Source organism: Aedes albopictus, chromosome 3, assembly GCF_035046485.1.
Source record: "Aedes albopictus strain Foshan chromosome 3, AalbF5, whole genome shotgun sequence".
In the NCBI taxonomy this organism is placed as follows: Eukaryota; Metazoa; Arthropoda; class Insecta; order Diptera; family Culicidae; genus Aedes; species Aedes albopictus.
In genome coordinates this window covers 12,671,006-12,692,023 of record NC_085138.1, presented here as the reverse complement: position 1 = coordinate 12,692,023, position 21,018 = coordinate 12,671,006, and the positions used below count along the sequence as shown (strand labels likewise).

At 38.9% G+C, this 21,018-nt stretch overlaps 3 protein-coding genes across 9 annotated transcripts in view; 1 reads left to right on the top strand and 2 right to left on the bottom strand.

The window, feature by feature from the left end:
* The window catches only part of LOC109421677 (putative gustatory receptor 28b), a 32,383-nt gene extending 22,468 nt beyond the window's left edge, over positions 1-9,915 (top strand). For 2 of the 3 annotated variants that reach the window (XM_062856906.1, XM_062856905.1), the window contains 5 exons: positions 8,899-9,127; positions 9,188-9,334; positions 9,393-9,461; positions 9,519-9,608; positions 9,705-9,915. In XM_062856906.1, coding sequence (XP_062712890.1) covers positions 8,996-9,127; positions 9,188-9,334; positions 9,393-9,461; positions 9,519-9,608; positions 9,705-9,767 — 501 coding nt within the window. In that variant the 5' untranslated portion in view covers positions 8,899-8,995 and the 3' untranslated portion in view covers positions 9,768-9,915. Of the gene's footprint in view, positions 1-8,296; positions 9,128-9,187; positions 9,335-9,392; positions 9,462-9,518; positions 9,609-9,704 lie in introns of those variants that run through there. The other variant, XM_019696205.3, reaches the window with a different exon arrangement.
* Positions 1,859-4,965, bottom strand: LOC109421707 (uncharacterized). Of its 3 annotated transcripts, none has more exons than XR_009998793.1 (4): positions 4,706-4,842; positions 4,553-4,642; positions 2,720-4,393; positions 1,859-2,664 (listed from the first exon to the last, which is right to left on the bottom strand). XR_009998793.1 is itself a non-coding variant. In XM_029852203.2 (4 exons), exon 4 carries the CDS (start codon positions 3,975-3,977, stop codon positions 2,952-2,954), a length of 1,026 nt encoding a protein of 341 aa, XP_029708063.2. In that variant the 5' UTR covers positions 3,978-4,393; positions 4,553-4,642; positions 4,706-4,774; positions 4,833-4,965; the 3' UTR covers positions 1,859-2,951. The 3 variants fall into 3 exon arrangements, 2 of the variants coding, with proteins under 2 accessions (XP_029708063.2, XP_062712894.1); XM_029852203.2 differs by having other exon boundaries at positions 1,859-4,393; positions 4,706-4,774; positions 4,833-4,965; XM_062856910.1 differs by having other exon boundaries at positions 1,859-4,393.
* Positions 9,916-19,699: 9,784 nt separating the features above from the next.
* Positions 19,700-21,018, bottom strand: part of LOC109421800 (YLP motif-containing protein 1) — a 38,000-nt gene continuing 36,681 nt past the window's right edge. For all 3 annotated transcript variants that reach the window (XM_029852208.2, XM_062858499.1, XM_062858498.1), the window contains one exon: positions 19,700-20,899. In XM_029852208.2, coding sequence (XP_029708068.2) covers positions 20,616-20,899 — 284 coding nt within the window. In that variant the 3' untranslated portion in view covers positions 19,700-20,615. The remainder of the gene's footprint in view (positions 20,900-21,018) is intronic.

Sequence of the window (21,018 nt, the reverse complement as noted above, 5' to 3'; positions counted from 1 at the left end):
GGACTCCCTTAGGAATTCCTCTTGAAATTGCTTCCGGAATTCCTTCTGGAGTTTCTTCAGGAACTCTTCTAGAGACTCCTCCAGAATTTTTCCAAAAATTCCATCTGTGATTTGTTCAGGAATTATTTCTGGTATTTCTCTACGCATTCCTGAAGAGATTCATTAACGAATTTCGTCAGGAATTCCTCTAGGATTTTTTCCAGAGACTCCTCTGGGAATCCTTGCAGGGATTTCTCTAAAAGTTCCCCCAGGAATTCATCTAGAGATTCCTCCAGAAATTCCGCTAGAACTCCTCTAGAGATTTCTCTAGGAGTTCAAAGTTTCTTCAAAAATTCCTATAGGCATTCCTCTAGGACAGGGGTTCTCAAACTTTTTCAGCTTGCGACCCACTTTTGATTGTAATAGAATTTGGCGACCCACCTGCACATAGCAAAAGCCATTTTTGAAAATTAAGACGACATTTTTGAATAAATGTGTGATATTGCTTTCGTGACAAGTTTTAATTAATTACAGAGCTCTTTAATTTTTTTTTTTTTTGAAAAATAAGTGATCATTTGCCAGAATTCTATTTAAAACTTTAACTAATCTGGCATCATGAGACGCTACAAAACTTCACTGATTTACGTATTATATCAGACATTTTAGAAATAAAGAGAACATAGTAATTTTATGTTACTGAATCTTTGGAAACATGAAGGAAATTTATTTCTGCAGAAGCATAACTTTTAAAATTCACTTTCAAAATAACAAAAACCCAATCATGCGTTTTATATTATGTTTTCTCTTGCATAAATTTTATGATTCATCTAACAAAATAGGCCGAAAATGTCGAATATTTTACTCCTGTGTTACTACAATCTCTTATTTAGTTTTTTTGAAATCTGTCAAAGTTCAGATTACGTAAAAACAGCCTCTGAAGTTAAGCTTTATCAAAGTTTAGTAAAAGTTAACAAAAAATCTGTGGAGATTATCAAACATTCGGGGAGTTCTTGTCGAAATTTGGTAATTTTTTGACTGGTTTTTGGTATTCTATTTTTTGTTTATTTTTAACTACAAAACATGGCGTGTAAATAAAACTAAAAATGTAAACTGCAATCAAAAACTTGAACTGATTTTTTAGAACCCAAAGAAAATCTAAAATTTCACCATAATCTTAAACGTTCTGATTGAAAATTTATTGTTCCAGAACCGACTTCAGATCGCAGACATATATATTCAATATATGTATTCCGAATTATATAAATGAATAAGATTAAAGTGCAACCTAAATTTGGAAAATAATTTTGCCGATTTTCCAAGAGTGTTTACCATTTTCGAAAATGATCAACAATGTCATTTGAGATAAATAAAATGAAGCATTTATTGCAATATCGCTTAAGATTTCGCGACCCACCAAAATCCAGCCCGCGACCCACCAGTGGGTCGCGACCCATAGTTTGAGAAACGCTGCTCTAGGATATTCCTACAAGAGTACGATTCCTACAAGATTCTTCCAGTAATTGCTTCCGGGATTCTTCCAAGAATTCCCACAGAAATTTATCCAGGTATTCTTCAAGGGATTTTCCACCAAGGATTTTTTCCAGAGACTATTACATGAATTCCTCCAAAGATTTCTCCAGGAATTACTTCAGGGAATCCTCCGAGAATTCCACCAGAAATTCTCCTGGGATTTTTTTTCCAGGAAATTTTCCAGGCATTCTTTCATTCTACTAGAAAATATAAAAAATAAAATCCGTAAGAAATATGGCTAGCATATCGCCAGAAGATCCCCGGAAAAGACAACCGAAAGTTACTTCAGTTCCTTTCCAAAAAAAAGTCTATAGATAAATAAAAGAAAATCGGGTTAAGTACGGTTCCTTTGAATTCCACTAAGAATTTGCATCCTTTGACAGATACGTATTTCGACCTCAACTGTAAGGTCGTCTTCAGTGTCTTGTACTTGACGTACTTAACCCGATTTTCTTTTATTTACAGATATTCCCCTAACAAGCCCAGGTTAATCATCATCAAGTCTATAGATGTTTCTCCGAATATTTACGTTTTCAACAGATCTTCTATAGTTATTTGAGAAATTCTTAATTTTTTGATTAGCTTGATTAGCGATTACTAGCTTTGCACTAGTTTTATTGGCGAGCTTCCAGTAATATTTCTAAAAATTCTTCATCGGTGTTTTTTTATAAGAATATCTGAAACATAGTTCGAGCGTTCATGCATTTGCTATTTTCCTTTTTATCAAATGTGTCTTGCAGTACTTTTTACTGTATTTTAATGCATTACCTGTTAAAAATTCTACCTGGAATTCTCAGCCGAAAATCAACAGATGCTACAGACGTCCAACAGGGGTAGATTTATTTCGCAATGGTGTTTTCTTTGGCATTTGTCGTCTTCCCGAAGCCTGCTAGGCTAGTCTTTTGCACAATTTACCAGTTTGAACTGAGCAATAACTGGACAAAGAAACGTCTGTTTATCTGTGATTAATCTGCATTAGTTGTAATGGAACTCACACAGGATTCCAGATGGATGACATATTTAAACGATCGCATTTTTTGAGTGAACTAAGTATCGATCTTTTGCCCTTTTCTAAACAGGCAATCTCCATTAACCGTACTCAGCTATTTGAAATTGAACAGCTATGATCAAATAATTGACCATCGTAGATAAAGCCTAGAAACAAATGTAAGGTATTTTTTGGAATTAAAGAATGTCAATTTTATCATACCGCATATAATAGTGAGAAATCCATTACATAAAGTCCATGATTGGTTATCTTATAGTTGTTGTGTAGTAACCTCAAGCTAAAAGCAGTTGTCTACAAATAAAAAGATGTAAATAATGAAAACTTATGTCACTTGTGTACATACCTTCTCTTCAAAATGTAATCCACATTCCTGTTGTATCAAGTTGCAAATATAGTCTGTGGTTTTTTCACCCTAAAATGAATGTGTTTGATACTAGTAACTTTCAGTTATTGACAAATTCAAACTTACTCTCATTGTGAAAATCATTGTACTGGCAGTCTGGTAATAGAACTGTGAAAAGTGAAATAGTGCAAAAAATGTAACAAAACCGTATGTTCCAAACGATGGCACCTGATTCCTGTGCAGAGCGAAAACCGTTGCAACGTAAGTCAGGTATACGCCCGTTGTAGTAACTACGAAGTTTTTCAAAGTCATCATGAGAAGCGAAGCGTCATGCACTTGCATGAAGCTCAGAATCGTACGGTTCACTTTCTCGTGGTAACGCACCAAACGGTTCAATTCGTCTAACGTATTGTTATAAATCTGTTGTTTCTTTTGAACATTCGGCTTCGAATGGTGCTCTTGTTGTTCTAGATGTGATATTCTTCGGTGGAGAAGCCGTATTCTGCAATTGATTAGTCGAAAGAAATGTCCACCAAAGTAGGCCATTCCTATGAACAAGTTTGTCGTGCAAGCGTGCAAAATGTAGGTGAAACCATGGGCAACTGCTTCATAGAATAAAGACATGCTTTTCGACCGGATTGCTTGGATCAGTCGTATACCAGCTCCTCCAATGATAGTAAGTCCATCAACTACAATCATCTTGAACATGAACCGATACACCAACTTCTTGTCCTGGTCTTCTACTACGGACTTCACCTGAAGCTGGTCCCATAATCGATGGCAATCGTTCAGCAAACGCAAAACTCTCCGAGCAAACACGACGCTTGTTAAATTCACGACAATCACTGTAGCGTAGGCAGTTCCGAAGGCAGCCCCCAGAAGGTATACGTTATAGTGAGAACGATAGATGCGAACAAACTGCACCGTCGTCCAATAGAATACGCCAATGAAATATACGTAGAGCGAACAGACAACCACGGAATAGGCTATCAATGGGTTCGATAGATGGAAACGTTTTTCCGGTTTATTATACCAGAAGGGAAACATGCCAAGAAGGCGCAGAATTAGTATGGTGAACCCAAACGTGCGTTTAAACAGAACGTTTACTTTCCGCATGTTTAATAGTTAGGGCTTTCGTAGAAACTGTGTGTCAACAAATAAATGTTAATCATATTTACTGCGCACAAGGGTTGAGGCGAGGCGAGGTTTGATCTTTGATAGTCATAGATAAGTAACGATTAACAATGTGCTTCAAATCACGCATTTCTATTAATACACCACGTTCATGCATAATATAAGTGAAATCTGAATGAGATATGTCAGGTATGCTACTACTCGACGATTCCGGAAGTTTTGACCTATTTTGGGCAATGTAGTTCCCATGCAGCCTATACCATGCAGACACGCGGTTTGTACTTATAAATGCTGATCTAATAGTAATCAGGTGACCTCATATTTGCGCTTTTCCCAAATTATTCCTTAAGTTGTATTTGAACTAGGACGATTAATTTCAGTGCTATTGCAGTGGTCATCTGTAAAGAAACGTTCATATTTATCAGTTATGAAAAGTCTTACCGAACTTTTCAAAAACAACTTTTACAATATAATGAGGAGAACATAATTATGCCAATTAGAAACGCAAACTAGACATTCATCAGAAAAGTAAAAAAGTAGACTGTATGACTACTTACCGAAAACAGAAAAGTGAAATCCATGGAATACAATCCGTACAATGATACGTCAAGTTTATTTATGGATAGTTCAGAGCTGAAGCATTTGATCTGGAAGGAAGATAACAACAGAACATTAATAAAACAGTTTTCGAATGGAAACATTCAAGTTACCTTTTCGGCGACTGCATGATCCACATCGATTGCGAAGAACTCGTTCAAACGAATCATAGTTTTAGCTGCCTGCAAACAATGGATCATGGGTGAATAATTTCTAATACAATACATACTTATTTGTTACTCGTTTCTTGGCCAACTCCGCGGCAGATATCAAATAGACAAAGTGGATTATTTCAAACAGTAGATACAGTACGGAATTGATGTATCGATGGACGCTTATTTTAAACTCATTTCTGAGCTCCAGAACGGCCGACACGTAAACAAAGTATATCTGTAAAACAAAATTCTGTCAAATATGATGACCGTTGGACTTCTGTGAAACTCAACTCTTGAAATTATCAGCAAGAATTGATTCAAGTTGATCAACGCTAATGGTACCCCGTATACATAGCAGATTTCCTGAACGAATTCAGTTACCCGAAAGTGTTGTCTACTCAGAACGGATAAATTAGCTACAGCATCTTTGAAAACTTTTTGCTTCAATGATTCATTTTTGACATAGTCTAAAGCACACAACTCTCCGATGGTAACACGCACTTGCCAGTTGATAGAACGATACAGATGGGCCGCCATGTATAAGCTGAAAAGACAGGCATTCGATACCTGTGCTACCATAAACACTACGTAGACGTTCATGGCTCTTTCAAACCAGGGCACCGGATCATTCTCAACGTTAAAGTGGAAATTTACAGCAAACAGCACACACATAAGAATATCAACGAACACTAGTTTAAATAATCCGTATGCAGCCAGCTTTCGATCAATCCAAGTAGGTATATTGAACGCCTTCAGCTCGTTCAATACCTCTAGGACCACGTTACCAAAAACGATCAAATGTCTATGATAGAACCAAGTGGAGAGGTAACCCATCAGAATGACACCGAAACGGAGTAGAAATTCACAGTACAGCAAATGGCGTACAATGTCCATCATTGGGTACGAAAGCAAAGTTACGATCCTGTACGAAGTATAACCAATCGCAGCAATCGAACACAGACCAGCCGAAATCGACCAAAGTAGGCGAAATTCGCACCACTCGAAACGGGCACCCTGGAAACGAACCGGAAGCATTCCGCAAATGGATGCTCCGTAGTAGAGGTAAGTCAGTGCTAAGCAAAACAACGTCTGCCGCGTAACGTTCATAATGAAACACTATGTGTATGAGTCCGCCATGGTAGCTCACGTTACCCAAGCGTAAATAAATTGCAATTTTGAATAAGTAATGCACCCTAGAATGCATCCGTCAATGCAGTTTGGCACATGCCAACGTTCGTTATTTGTCCATTCGCGTTTGACGACTTCGCACCTAATAACGGATCCCTTCCACTCCCGATATGCAGCTTCAGCCATCGATTAGGATCGCAGCCATCTGGATATTCAACATATCCCGGCTGTATGGCCTACTGCCGTTCAAATTTTGCACCAAATGCGGATGCTTCAAACCAAGCCTGCTCCTATGTTTCTATTCAGTGATTGTACTGGCGATATCCATTTTTGGAACTCCGTTTGTGTTCCTGGAAATAGTTCATAATGCTAGGCACCCAACGTCAGTTGTTAGCAATATTCTACTCTGGCAGCAGTACATTTTGAACTACGTTGTAGTAACGACAGCTGGAATTATCGCCATTTGCTACAGACACGAATTGATGGATATTCTCAATCAATGGATGGCAATGTGGACATTTTTGAGACAATGCAATAGAATATCTCAAGATTTTTTTCTTGTCAGAAAGTTTCTGATCAAAATGTTTATAATCGATATTGCGTTGCTGCTCTTTGTGCTAGTAAATTATTTCGCTTACGGTCAGGCATGTCCCTTCGGATGGATTGCTCTTTGCGGATATGTTTATATGGTATTCATTTCGGCACTAAACAGTGGATATCTTGCCATCGTTTTCACAGTTGCTCATTTCTATTTGATAATCAATTCAAAAGTTGACGAAATTGCCCAAGAACTAGGGAAGTTCGACGACGAAGACTTCAGTATCGTACCAACCAGAAAAGAACGCATTAGTCATTCGATAGGTTGCAAGGTCCAAAAGCTAGCCGAGTTTCATCGCAAGACTGTCTACTTCACAAAACGGTTCGTCAACATAGTAGGCCTACCTTTGGCTGCAGCAATCTTATGGAACTGTAACGTACTTATGCACAGTGTGCGTAGCCTCGAAAAACAGTTCCAAAAAACAACGCTAACAGCCTACAATTTTCTTTCAGTTTTTTTACACATACATATCGTTCTTTCAAGACGCCCGATATCATCTACCATACTGTATCGAAAAAAATCTACACTGTATAGGAATGTTTATCTATCAGACTACGCAATTCTACTACATCATCTCGGCGTCGACACTACTCAGTGTCCGAGCGGAGAAAACAGGCATCCTGATAAACAGATTTATCCGATCGGAGTTGGATGAGCGTTTGGAGAAAACTGTAAGAATCTGCCAAAAAGTAATCGATTTCCTTAACCTCTGTTGGTATTTGACATTTCAGATAGAAAAATGGACAGTTGAATTGCTACTAAACAGCTACAAAATCGAAATCTTTGGAATGTTTCAAGTAGATTACACATTTATGAGATCGGTTATTTTTTATCATATTTTCTCTAAATATAAATAATCGATTTTTTGATCTATTTTCATACAGACTGCCGCAACTATAACAACATTTTTAATCATCGCAATTCAGTTTCAACTGACGGAGATCCAATCAGCAGTCGGCACAGAAACTACAGATAAATGACTTTCGTCTAACAATGTCTAGTATAGGAGTTTTTGTTAACAAAAACTCTACGCATTCAGTTTTATATTTTGGCTGCAAGCCCGTTACCCTACTTAAAGACTAGATAAAACATTCTTCTTTATAATGCCCATTGATTTCTTAAAAATAATCTTAATCTATCTCGAATCATTTCTGTAGTCATATTAAGAGAAATTACATCTTGTAGTCCGTTGAATTCATTCATGAATCTTACAGTAGGCTCATGCTGCGTATAATTTCTCGACTGCAATGGAGGATCGAATACCCTTCTCCGGCAAAGTGGCACTGGACTGTTGTGGAAGCTGAATCGGTCGTAAAGGAAAGGACTCTTTGTTCGTCCGCTTAGAATATTACAGAAGAACACAATATCGGCGATCTTATGTCTGCTACTAATGGTATCCAGGTCAACGAGACAGCAAAGATCTTCGTATCGGAGAAGTTCTGCTGCGGTCCATCCGAGGATTCTTAGTGCATACCTTAAAAAAATCTCTGTAATCCTTCTAGCCTTTGCCATAAAGCAAGTAATAAACTTAAATTATAACTAAAAATATTAATACTAACAAGTTTTAGTATGTTATGAAGCTCGAAGCTGTTATGTTGGAAACTGAAACTGTATATTGAATAGGGTGCATAGCATACCCAAAGTATTTCCTGCTATCAGCGTCTTACACTTGTTGTCAAAAAGCAACACTGCCTGTCAAAGCTATCAACTTCCTATGTAACGTAAACATTTATTCATCTATATTTGGTGATGCCTCCTGAAATAACACACAACCCTCCAGCTCATATCCAAAACCTCATCATAGTTCGACCCGAAACAACAAAATGCACACAACTTACCAGACCGTGTTCCGTCTAAAAATCTTTGTTTTTCGCCTCCTTCAAGTTTTGGGAATATTTCCCCTAACATTCGACTCCAAACGCAAGCGATTCTACCAGTCCCGATGGAACCTGCTGATGTCTATTGTGCAAACCATATTTGTCGTTTTTTTCCTACCAATTCCTTACTACATTCTGATCACAATGGTCTACAACATCACGTCAGTTCTAAGCAATACGATGGTGATCTTGGAATTGGCTATAAACTATTTAGTGCTGTTCTCGTTCTGCCTGAAAATGTTGCTGGAAAGAGGAAATGTGGTAGAAATTTTCAATCTTTTCGCGAAAATTTTTTTCAGTGTTTATTCTGAAACGGATTGCATTGATGAAAACCTTCTCAAAAAATACCTTCGAAAGGTCATTTTAGTGGATTACGTATTATTTCCCATAACGTTTGGCATGTATATTCCATTCAGTATAGGGATGGAATTCAGTTACCTTGCCTCGTGGATACTGAATAGCTACTCCGTAATGTTTATATTGATGATTAGCAATCTGTTTCAATCCACCACTATTGTAACCTCAATACTGTACCAAAAACTTAACAGTAGAGTGACTGCAGTAGTCCGCACTCTTCACCAACTCAACGAAAAAGAACTTCTCGGGAGTCGGAGCCATCTAACCAAAGCGAAAATATTCTACAAGATGAGCTCGGAATTAAATCATCTTTGTTACCTACATCGGATGACAACAGAAGCTGTTGAACAGATGACCAGAATTTTGAGTTTGCCGTTGATGATTACTACGTTGTTTCAATTCTTCGTAGTGTTGACTGAGGTTGTATATATCTTGTTGTTTTTGGATGATTTAGTAAACTGTTAATGTTTATCCTTCTAGGCTTACTACAACTACATCTACCTTATGAACAGCTTGTTAATCCAAAATGCCTCTTATGGCCAGGCACTTAGTTCGACACTCTTCATGTTGATGTGCTTACTGCAGTTCTACTACTCAATATGGTTTAGTGCTCATATGACAAAAACGGTAACATTGCTCTTATATGCCAAACTTTCTGTTTTGTTAATTTCTCAATCATTTGTAGGCGGAAACGACGGCATTACTACTGAATGAATTTTTCTTTTGCGATGTTGGCCCTTGCGTTGAACAGAGTGTAAGTTCAATAGAAAAGTGTGTTCAGGAATGTAAAAACTGTAAAAATACATTTCAGATCGAAACTTTCACCCTGGAAATGTTGCACCGAGACTATCGAGTAAGGTTGTACGACTGTTTTGCGGTGGATTTTACTCTCGCATATTCAGTAAGCCTACCATAAAACAAGAATAAGCTACAGTTAGAGAGAACTAAAAAAAAGCCATTTGACTATTATCTTTCCTTTGGTTTTGACTACTTTCAGGCTGCTGCAACCATGACTAGTTATCTCATTTTACTAGTTCAGTTCGGATTGATGAACTACTAGCCCGTGATTGGTAATTCTTAAAAACTAAACTCACCAGGATACAGTATGACTGACGAGACAACATACAGTTGGAGTGATTTAACCGAAAATCAAATTGAAAGCAGGTTTTACAGCTTAAGTTATCAAGCACATAAACGATAAAACTACATAAAAAGGTCAACTAGTTGTCTTTTTCTACTTTTCAACACTCAATTCCCTAGCTTTGATCAATATCTACAGGAATTAATATAGGGGAACTTACGTTTCTTCGGCCGTTTTGTTCTCTTCGTCATGGGGGGATTTTTTAAACCTATTAAACTCAAAATTGGCCTAAAATCTTTCCCAATCAAGCTGAATTATATGACCAAGTTTCAGGCAATTTTGCTGACAACAACCCCCCATGACGTAGAGAATAAACCTGCCGATAATACCCTTTATCACCCTATTTATTTTTCAGAAATTCTTTCTATCTATACCTTGTTGACTACAAAATAACTTTCCTCCAGTGCCGAACGTTAACAGTAAAGCACCCGTCGGTCTTGGACGATCTTGGTCGGTCGCCTCATGACCGTAGAGGGCTACCGTTCAAGTTACAAGTTACGGGACCTAAGCTGGTTACGCAATAGAGGGCCCGATTCGAGATAGATTCTCTAACAACTTCAAACACATCCCCATCAATCATTACCTCAGCTCTAACACCACTAGGTCTGCCTCTATCACTACCCGCCATCATGTACTTCATCTTGGTCTAATTAAACGTCAAATCTATCCTCGTTGTTTCCCTAAAGAGATGCATAAGCTTCGTCCACTGCTCTACGATCGATGCCGATAAGAGCAATACCGTCTGCAAAGCCTAGAACCATGTAAGACCGTGTGATGATACTTTGATGTGAAAGAGCATATCACCAAAGTCCAAATTAAGTCGTTCAACTCCCATACATTGGTATGGGATTTCGGGGTTCATGAAGTACTAAACCAAAAAACTATAATACTTCCGTATAATGTTACCTTGCACTCTACTACATATTAAAAATATAGTACCCCGCCAATGTTGCTATGAGTAACAAACTACTGTTTATGCAAATACAAAAAACACGAAACACGAAAAATTCAGTTTCTGGTAAGTATTGACTGATAAATTTCTCCAAACAATTTTACATTACTTTTATTTTAGGAAACGGATGAAATTATTAGAAAGTTAGATTATGTTAATCCAATGATGATCTTCTGGGTCTTTTTAACCTAAATTACTCGCGCCAAGAAAAGCGAAAAGCTGCACTAACGGCTGTTGTAAGTATACTTCCTGCTAGCCCGGTTTTCGTACTCGCTGCTTGATGACCGAATGAGAAACAATGGGAAATCCAGTTGTTACAACGATTACATCGCTATCGGAATAGTAATTTTTGTAATCACGTTTCGAAAGTGCATACTTTTCAATCAGTGAGATGGCAGCGAAATGGCCTACTTTTCCACCCTTGAACAACCCAAGTAACACAGCTTGTAAGATAACAGTTAGAAATTCACTTCTACAACTTAATCAGAAGTATTTTTCTAATTATATTTGCTTAAAATTGAACACCTATATCATCAAAACAGCGCAAAAAATGGCGGCTCATAAAACATCTTACGAGTTACATAAGATGTAATCGAATACTCTTATAATACTAAAAATGAAAAAAACGTTGAATTGCACGTTTGAGTAAATATTAGTTATAATTAAATCATTTGCCTATATTAAAACTCGCAAAATTCATTTATAATACAGTCATATTTATAAGTTGAAACTAAGCTGATTCCAAGCAATATCAACTTAGAAAATACACTTATATCGCATACCATATGCAGATGTTGAGATTACGCTAATTTAAAGTGATATATCTTTCATTGCTAATTTAGAAGAAAATCAATGTGAAGCGAAAATTGTCGGGAAAAAAATGGAAAATGACTGTTTTTATTAATACACTTATGTTTAATTACATCAACCCGATGCATATTTTCTTATCGATGGCTTCGATGGCTATTCGAAACTATTCAGAAAAACAATTCAGAAATGTGTTACGTAGTAATGATAGTGATGTTTTACATGCGGTTCGAAATTTATCGTGAAAGCATCATTTTTGCTCGCCCATAAATTCAGCGCCAGTGATTTGACATGATCACGCTAAATGAATTATCCAAATAATACCTCTTTGTGATGATTGATTGTGAACCTGCCTGAAGAAGCAATATGGCAGCTGATCTGAAATAGTTACAGTACCGTTCAAAATGGTATAAACTGTTCTTATCACAATTTAAATTGAATGAACGACCCAAGTCGAATAGATTATTACTAATAATAGAGGCATAAAATTCCCCTATTAAAATATTAACATTAAGTTTGCAATACACCAAATCCTTTTTACGCAATAGATGCGTCCGCCTAAAATCAGAATCGTGTTGAAATATCGAGTATCTTCGAACAAATTATGTTAAACAAACGAATGAAAATTATCTTTTTACGTAATTCACCCTCCGCAATGTAGTCTAAGTAACTTCGAAGAAATCGTGTGAAAAAATGAAAAAATAAATTTGAATTTATTGAAAAAAAAAGGCATTCGAATTAATGTTTGTGATCGGTACTGTAACGTGAATCCTATTGAAGGATTTATCCATGTCTCTAAACTTTGATCTAAAAGTAAATTCAAATGATGTTCACAGTACATTATTACAACAATCCATTAATAAATTGCGGTTGTCCGTTACATTTACATTTACAATATGTCTAAATAGTATTTCTACAACATAGGCACATCAAAATAAAATTTTTGATTTGGAACTATCATTACAACACTTAATAACTAAATTATTACTTATTCTTTGGTTTGGCTAGATCTGTCAAATGTCAAAGTATTATTATCAAGAATTGCGTTGTTTACTTTTTTGATGGTAAAAAATCTCGTCGGTTTTTACAGTTTCCGCGGGCTTACTAGTGGAAGATGCATTGTCCCCAACGAATTCCCTAATCAACGGTTCCGGAGTAATCGGAGGATGCTTCTACAAATTAATGCAACGTAAGGTAATGGGTAAGGAAATTGGCAGCAGCACGAGGACGCCCAGAATGACGATAGAGCATCTGGAAGCTGACGAATCCAAGGTGGATGTGGACGTGCTCTACAAAGCGAATTTACTGAAAGTTTTCCATTTGATTTCATTTCAAGGCATTACAATTGCAATATTGATGACAGTCGGAGCCGAAAGAGTTTGCTTAGTTCGTAGATCTGTTGTTAGGGTAAAAACTCCCTTAGTGGAGGTAGTACCAATAGTGGTGGTAGTGGCAATCGGGTTGTTTAGTGAATAAAATATTGATATTTTCTATATTCTAATCGAAAGAGCTCAATTTTCTGAGTATAACGTGATTTTATTGGACTCCAATACCTTTGTTTTGATGGTTAAATTAACAAAACAGTTTTAATTTTCGTGGATAGAATGACAGTTCAATCGATAAAGTGACAGTTCGACCCGAACAAAAAATTTTCCCCATACAAACTTAAAATGCATTTTAAAAATAGTTTCTGGACTCCAAAAATTATGAAATTTTGGATTTCGACTAATTTTTGGGCGGAGAATCCGATTATGAAATAATCCGGATACCCCTAAAGAACCCAATTTACCACTATTTCGACCAAAAAGCTTGCAAATGGCATTTTTAATAGATGCATCATAACTAAGTAATAACATTAATTGAGTTTTGTGTTCAGGATTTGCCGAAAACCCTATTTTAAACAATTATTTTCCTTAAATTGTTTGCTCCTTTGCACCTATAGTGGTGGTAGTGTTCCTATAGTGGTGGGTCCCATAAGAATTCAATGGGATGCACCACTACAGGAACCAATGTTAAATTTTACCTCCATAATAGGAACCGTGTACCTATAGTTGGTGCAAGTGATTTATTAGCAAAAACTGTAATAAACAATGGTTTTTATATTTTTCGTAGCAAATTTAGGTGAAAAACTACCGATTAACGTTTTCAGACTTTTTATTTTGTGGTATTATCAATTTTATTCAATTATTTTTCTACAAGGAGCTACTAATAGCACCACTATTGGTACATTTACCCTATGTCAATTATCTTTGAAACATGCGTAATGAATTAAAATTCTTTCTTTGGCAAAGTTGTGGCCCCTGTTTCGCTCTACAAATCGTTCTTTGACGTCAAACTTCTAACTCTTATCGTTTTAACTCTTATCGTGCTGTTAGTGGAAGGTCAACGTTTCTAGGCACCCACACGATCTACAGAAAAAAAACAAACTCTCACAGCAATCACGAACTATTCTTCCTAAGACTATGTGATCCCCTAAATCGTCAGGTAAGAGAAATCAGGCCAAACATTTCAATAGGTCCTATCTGCATTTGAGAGGCTCTCTTTGTTCACTTTCTCTTTCAATTATTGCAATTTAATGGTACACTTTTCAATTATTTTTGCAGTACAAATCGAAAGACGATTGTTTTGACCATCGTTCAATGCAAGGAGACAACCATAATACAAATAAACAGCTGAGATATTAACGAAAGAGAGGGAAACCAAAGAGAGCTTCTCTTCTGCAGATAGGACCTTTAGACATGTTTGGCCTGAAATATGTTGAACACCGAAGATCGATTTGCAAGCACTTTCCGAGGTAAAATTGGCTACCCGTTTCCAAATTCGAGCGGCCATATTCAAAACAACGCGGAGCAAAAAAAAACGCGTTATAGTTTTTAAAACGCATACGCTCGTGTGCACAGCCTGCTACGATTCACATCTATAACGTCTAAAAAATGACGCCCGTCAACCAGCACGTGGTCTTTTTTATAGAATGAGAAAACTAATCTCTTTGTTCAGTGTCAGTTTAACCGCCCTGTAGGCCTTATTTCGTTCCATTTTACCTTCATCGGTGCGAGCTCTCTACATCCTCTTTCTAGCTCTTGGGCAGGATGCGCGAAGCTCTGCTATTTCTGGACACCACCTGTATACCGGTTTACGTCCATTTCTGGGTAGGGATCACCTTCGTATTACGGCATCACATGCACGGCTTAGGGTTCCGACTAGATCATCGCTGGATAGATCGTCGGTGTTACCCTCTATAAGTGATCGCTCCACAAATGCTGGCTTATCGAGCGCAAGGTCAGCCATCGCCGATGACGGTCGATGACCTTCGGCTGTGGCCGTCTTCCTCCGTGTTCCACCCTGTATCAAGTCGCCGGATGGTCACTGTGCGTCACCCTCCAGTTCGAGATAGGGTTTAGACCCGGGCTCCAGAAGGTCACATCAGTGATGGACTCTGCACCGTTCCTACTGTAGGTTTTTTGTAGCTCCTCTCCTCTTCCTCTTCTTGGCGTAACGTCCTCCTGGGACCAAGCCTGCTTCTCAGCTTAGTGTTCTATGAGCACTTCCACAGTTATTAACTGAGAGCTTCCTCTGCCAATGACCATTTTGCATGTGTATATCGTGTGGCAGGCACGAAGATACTCTATGCCCAAGGAAGTCAAGGAAATTTCCTTTACGAAAAGATCCTGGACCGACCGGGAATCGAACCCGTCACCCTCAGCATGGTCATGCTGAATACCCGTGCGTTTACCGCCTCGGCTACGTCTGCGAAATCCACGATAAGACTAATTTTTGATCATCGGAAAGTGTTCAAATTCAGAATGAGTTCAAGACGTAGTTGCGGTTCAATTCATGAAGCCCTAAAAAAATCATGATGTCTGATGAAAATTCAGCTAACCCTGTTGCAAATGTTATTGAAGACGATGAAGCAGCTTCTGGCTGGAAACGATACGTTAGAGACGTCCACTGAAGCTTTTGAAAATACCTGTAATGATCCCTGGGGTCTCCAGTTAGCCTAGTGGTTAAGGCTATTCCGGTCGGGAAAATTTTCTCAACTCCCTGGGCATAGTGTATCAATGTACTTGCCACGCAATGTACAAATACATGCAATGGCAGGCAAAGAAACTCCTTCAATTAATAACTGCAGAAGTGCTCTAAGGGCCGATTTCTTCACCTCGGCTTAACCGGTAAGCCAGGGTGAAGAAATCGTTTTTAAGAACACTAAGTTGAAGAGAGACAGGTCAAGTTCCAATGCGAACGTCGAGCCATAGAGAAGAAGAAGGAATGATCCCGTACTCCCACAGCATGAATATTTTGTCATGCTGTTGATTTTGTTATGCGCTTGTTATGCTGTTGATAATTCTCTTCAGCTCGGGCAATCAAGCAAGAGATTGATGGAAGTTTGGAGCAATACATGACACGGCTAGTCTGTTACCCGGGCAAAACTCGCGGTAAAACTGCAGTAGCAAGGGACCCTTAGAACTAGGTCTCAAGGCCGGCCTACTACTGGGCAATCGGAGGGGCTCCGCGTCCAACGTGCATACACTTTCTTACTTAGGCTATGGGAATTAAAAGTGTTCAACTATGAATGAAATATTGGCTTTATTGAAAATCTAAGAATGGTGTGGGTTGAATTTATTGAAAACTATTGTGATTTATGGTGTAGAGTGGGTAGTTTTATTAGGGTTTTCATAGAGCGGACCTGGTGTGATGGTTAGAACACTTGACTATCACGCCGAGGACCTGGGGGGATCGAATCCCACTCCCGACAAACTCGCAAAATGCGAGTTCTTCCTTCGGAAGGGAAGTAAAGCGTGGGTCCCGAGATGAACTAGCCTAGGGCTAAAAATCTCGTTAATACAGATAGAAAAAAAAATATTAGGGTTTTGTGGGACGTACCGTTACTGCTGCTGTTGGTGGTGCACTACCTGAAGTCTTGATCGGTGCCACCGATTCGGTGGACGAGCGCTCGCCGATACTGCTGCGCCCAGGACAAGGCCGGATTGATTCTGCCGAGAAGGGTCCTCTTTGGCGGTTAGGACACCCGTAGGGGTCCGAGGAATCGCACCTTAACAATTATGGCCTCGCAGGACCAGAGCGGGTTCAATCGTTTACGGTTAGGCGTAGTGGCCAACAAGGGACCACTAGGCCGAATCGTGTGCTTCACCAGTTCGTAACTGGCCTACAAAATGGCGGTGTACCGTAAGGTATGTAACACAAAAGGTCCGGATTGAACCGTAGCTAATCACCCGTATCGTTTCACCACTCACTTTTCAAACTTCTAGGGACACTTTTATTTTACTTTTTTAACGATCCGAAGCACACGAACGCCAGACACTTTATGAGGAATGGCGGGTCCTTGTGGGTCAATTCCTGTCTTCACCTCTTCCAGGGACAACTATTGTTACCACCCCCTTTTGTCCTGCGGTCTACGCCCGCCTCATAATGTTGTTCTTCCCACTATGTCTCAGGCAACATGTCTTCCCCTTGTCCCCACACTATATACCGTTGTAATGTTCTAACAAATTGAAATTTGAAACTATCTAACCCTACTAACAAACATACAATTCTAATTTAATTAACCCTACTAACCCAACACCTACTAACCTACTAACGTGACAGTATCCAAACAAATAGCACATATTCAAAATCATAAAATCTTGTAACATATGGTTACAAGTCTTTGAGAGACGTTCCGAAAAGCGCGGTAGTTTGGTATTCCATAATTCGATTTTTGATGGCGGTGTCGACGACCGCATTTCTGCAAGGCTGCCTGCGAGAATATTTACATGGACCAACCTGGGAGGGTTTGCAGGTTCAGGGGCGTTTTCGAGGGTTAAGGAGGGTCTCAGTTGCGTTACAAGTGTTCCGAAGGGGTTTCAGAGGGTTTGCGATGGTATTTCTGGAATTTTCAGAGGATGAACTTGAGAGGTGTTTTCGGGGGATTAGGAGACTCTCAGGCGCGTGACATGGAGCCCAAAGGGGTTTTCGGTGGCATTTCAGGAAGCTTCAGAGGATTTGCAGGAGGTTCTGATGGCGTTACAGGGGAGTTTTCAGGAGTTTCGGAAGGTATCAGGAGCGTTACATGGGGTCGGAGGGGTTTCGGTAGGATATCTGGATGTTTCAGAGGATATCCAGAGGCGTTACACAGGGGCATTTTCGGGGGGTTGAACGCATCTCAGGTATGTTACTGGGATCCGAGGGGTTTTCGGAGGCACTTCAGGAAGTTTCAGAGGATTTCCAGTGAGTTTTAGAAGCGTATTGGTTGATTTCGGAAGGTCTCAAGGAAGTTACAAGGGGTTTGAGAGGTTGTAAAATTGTAGGAAGTCCACAGCTTTTCAGAAATATGTTTTGGATCACTGCTCTCAGGTGAGCTTCCGGGAAATTTCAGAGGCGTTTCAAAACATTTCATAGATGTTTCAGGCGGTTTCAGAAAGGATCCAAGACATTCCAGACTAATAATGCTTGAAGATCCGATGACCTATGCTCAAGGGAGGACTTTGAGATTCTTAAACAAACATTGAACTGCATCACACAGTTGCAAACACACAAGTGATTCCAGGGCACCGGACCTTCTGAAGTTGGAGCAGTCTAAGTCTCTTCCTTCGGCGGAAGCCAATATTTAACCCGTAGGCTACGGGGCTTACAACAAAATTTCAAACCGCTGCCGAAGACGCAAACATCAATATTTTTCAATGAAATTTTGAGGTTTACTTTACTATTAGTTGTAATTTCAGTTATGCTGGGAGCCACAAAAATTGAAGCCACGAGGACCGTTTTATGCCAGTGGACGTCTGGGTCAGGAGGGGTAAAAATTGCATAACCTTCCTTTTAGCAAGGCCCTATTAGTTGGAATTCAAATGAATTCATCTGAAAAGTTGTTAGTTCTATGTATTATTGTATATTACGTCAGGCCTGGGAGTTAAGATGTATATAGGTGGTGTAGAACTTTTTCCAGGCCTCTAAAATATTTTCAATTTTGAGTCTAATTTCTATGCGCTTGTTAAAGATTTTGAGGCACACAAGAAGTAGATTTTTCTGTCCTAAGCAAGGTTTTAGGCATATTGAATTAAACTGCAAGTAAAACTTGATGGTAACATACTGTTTTCGTTGGAAAAATCATGTTTTTCACAAAAGTAACATGATTTCACAAGAAATTGCCTACTTTTAGGCGTTTAATGTTACACAAAAAGTACCGCAGTTATCGCCTAAACGTATGCAATTTTTTTGTAAAATCGTCTTACTTTCGTGGAGAACATGATTTTTCTAACAAAAACAGTATGTTACCATCAAGTTTTACTTATAGTTAAATTCAATATGCTTAAGACCTGCCTTAGGAAAGAAAAATCTACTTCATGCGTGTCCCAAAATCTTTTACGAGCGCATGGAAATTAGACTCAAAATTGAAAATATTTTGGAGGCCTGGAAAAAGTTCTACACCACCTATATACATCTTAACCCCCAGGCCTGACGTAATATACAATAATACATAGAACTAACAACTTTTCAGATGAATTCATTTGAATTCCAACTAATAGGGCCTTGCTAAAAGGAAGGTTATGCAATTTTTACCCCTCCTGACCCAGACGCCCACCGGCATAAAACGGTCCTCGTGGCATCAATTTTTGTGGCTCCCAGCATAACTGGAACTACAACTAATAGTGAAGTTAACCTCAAAATTTCATTGAATAATATTGATGTTTGCGTCTTTGGCAGCGGTTTGAAATTTTGTTGTAAGCCCCGCAGCCTACGGGTTAATCATATTTCTTGAAGGTAAAAAGCGAATAATATGCGGCATTCATATTTTCCAAGCAAAGACGGAACGGCAACTAGTAAACCGCCTAAAATTCTTAGGACGGACAACGAACAGGAATTCGTTTCCAACGAATTTCTAAGAGCGCTGGAGAAGGACGTGTATAACACAGCACAGTTCATGTTAGATAATGATTCGGTTGTTAGAAAAAGGTGTGGAGCCCAGGTAGAGCTTAATTTGGGGCACGCTAAACGTGACCAAAGTGGAAGAGTTCCGAACACAAACCAAGTCTCACTTCGTAGTTGTGATAATACATATGAATTAACGGCTTTCGGACCACAATGATGCTCGACAAAGTTGCATAGTACTAGTATTATAATAGTTATTATAAAATGTTCCATTTTCCTACATGCGGCAATTACCTACTTAAGAAAACATTAATTGTCTTTCCCTGTTGTGTCGTCATCACCATCAGGATTTTTAATACGCTTGGAGTATGTGTCATAACAGATCTTGGATTGTTGACCTCTGTTTTTTTTTCTTTTTTGCTGTTCTCTTACCGAGTAGTTTAATTTCTTCACGTTAATTAATGTTTTTTTTTAATAATGATATTCTAGGTATGCTGTTGGTATTTTAGTTTTCTTTTTATATGATACAATTAGTTCGGGAGGGGATGAATGCACGTTAGCCCTAACCTAAAATCGGCAATTTCATACTCAAAAAGTTTGTTCTAAGTTTTGAATGTTATTCTCTCTAGTCTTACTCGCAAAGGAATAGTTTTCTGTTATGTTACCTAAGTATAGTTCCACTGTCGTTCTATTCCCCAATAAAGAAAACCCAGAAGTGATGCATTTGGACATTATTTTAAACTATCGGACAAAACAGGACGATGAGGTCTACGAATTCCAAGGATTTTATGTTGTGAAAAAAATGGTTTTACCATAAATAAATATTACGTCTTGGCGAAAGTTTTTGCATATTTTCCTAGGAATTCGCATTGTGCGGAAAACGTTATCTTTATAGATCACTTTTTCAGAAACTTGATAAAGTTTCATATGCGTTCATGTGAAACATATGCTTCTGTGAGGCATGGTTCACTAGTGGACAAATATTCATTAAACTTCGACCGATCGATTCTTATCTGCCCGATAACGAAAAATAGTATCTTCTTTTCATGACTTTTCTTTGCTGACTCTACTCACCTAGCGAAGCCACTCATTGCGCGATTGCTTCCGAATCAAAGCGCGTACCTGCGTTGCAGCGTCGTCCTCGACTAGTACTGCCGACGGACCCGTTCGATGTACTTGGTCTTGGTGAGGGCCCGGCTTCCACCGGTCGGATCCATCATGCGGGACCAGTCGGTAACGCCGACCACGAAGCCCATCTGGCGCATCTTGCTCTGGGCCTTGCGTTCCTCGATGTCGGCCCAGCGTACGCGCTTCTTTCCGGATGTAGATCCGCCCGGCCTGGCTGCGTCCAGGTCATCGTCCTCCAGCTGCAGGAAGTCCTCTATCGTCGGCGGACGGCGTGGCGGTTTGCTGATACCATCCAAGCGGGCTGCGGCACGGACGGCAACCATGGACAAGCAGAAAACGGAAACGAAATTAGACCAGTTCGGAAGTTCGACAGGAAGAAACGAAGGGAAATCATTTTGGGATAGAGATTAAGATCATTTA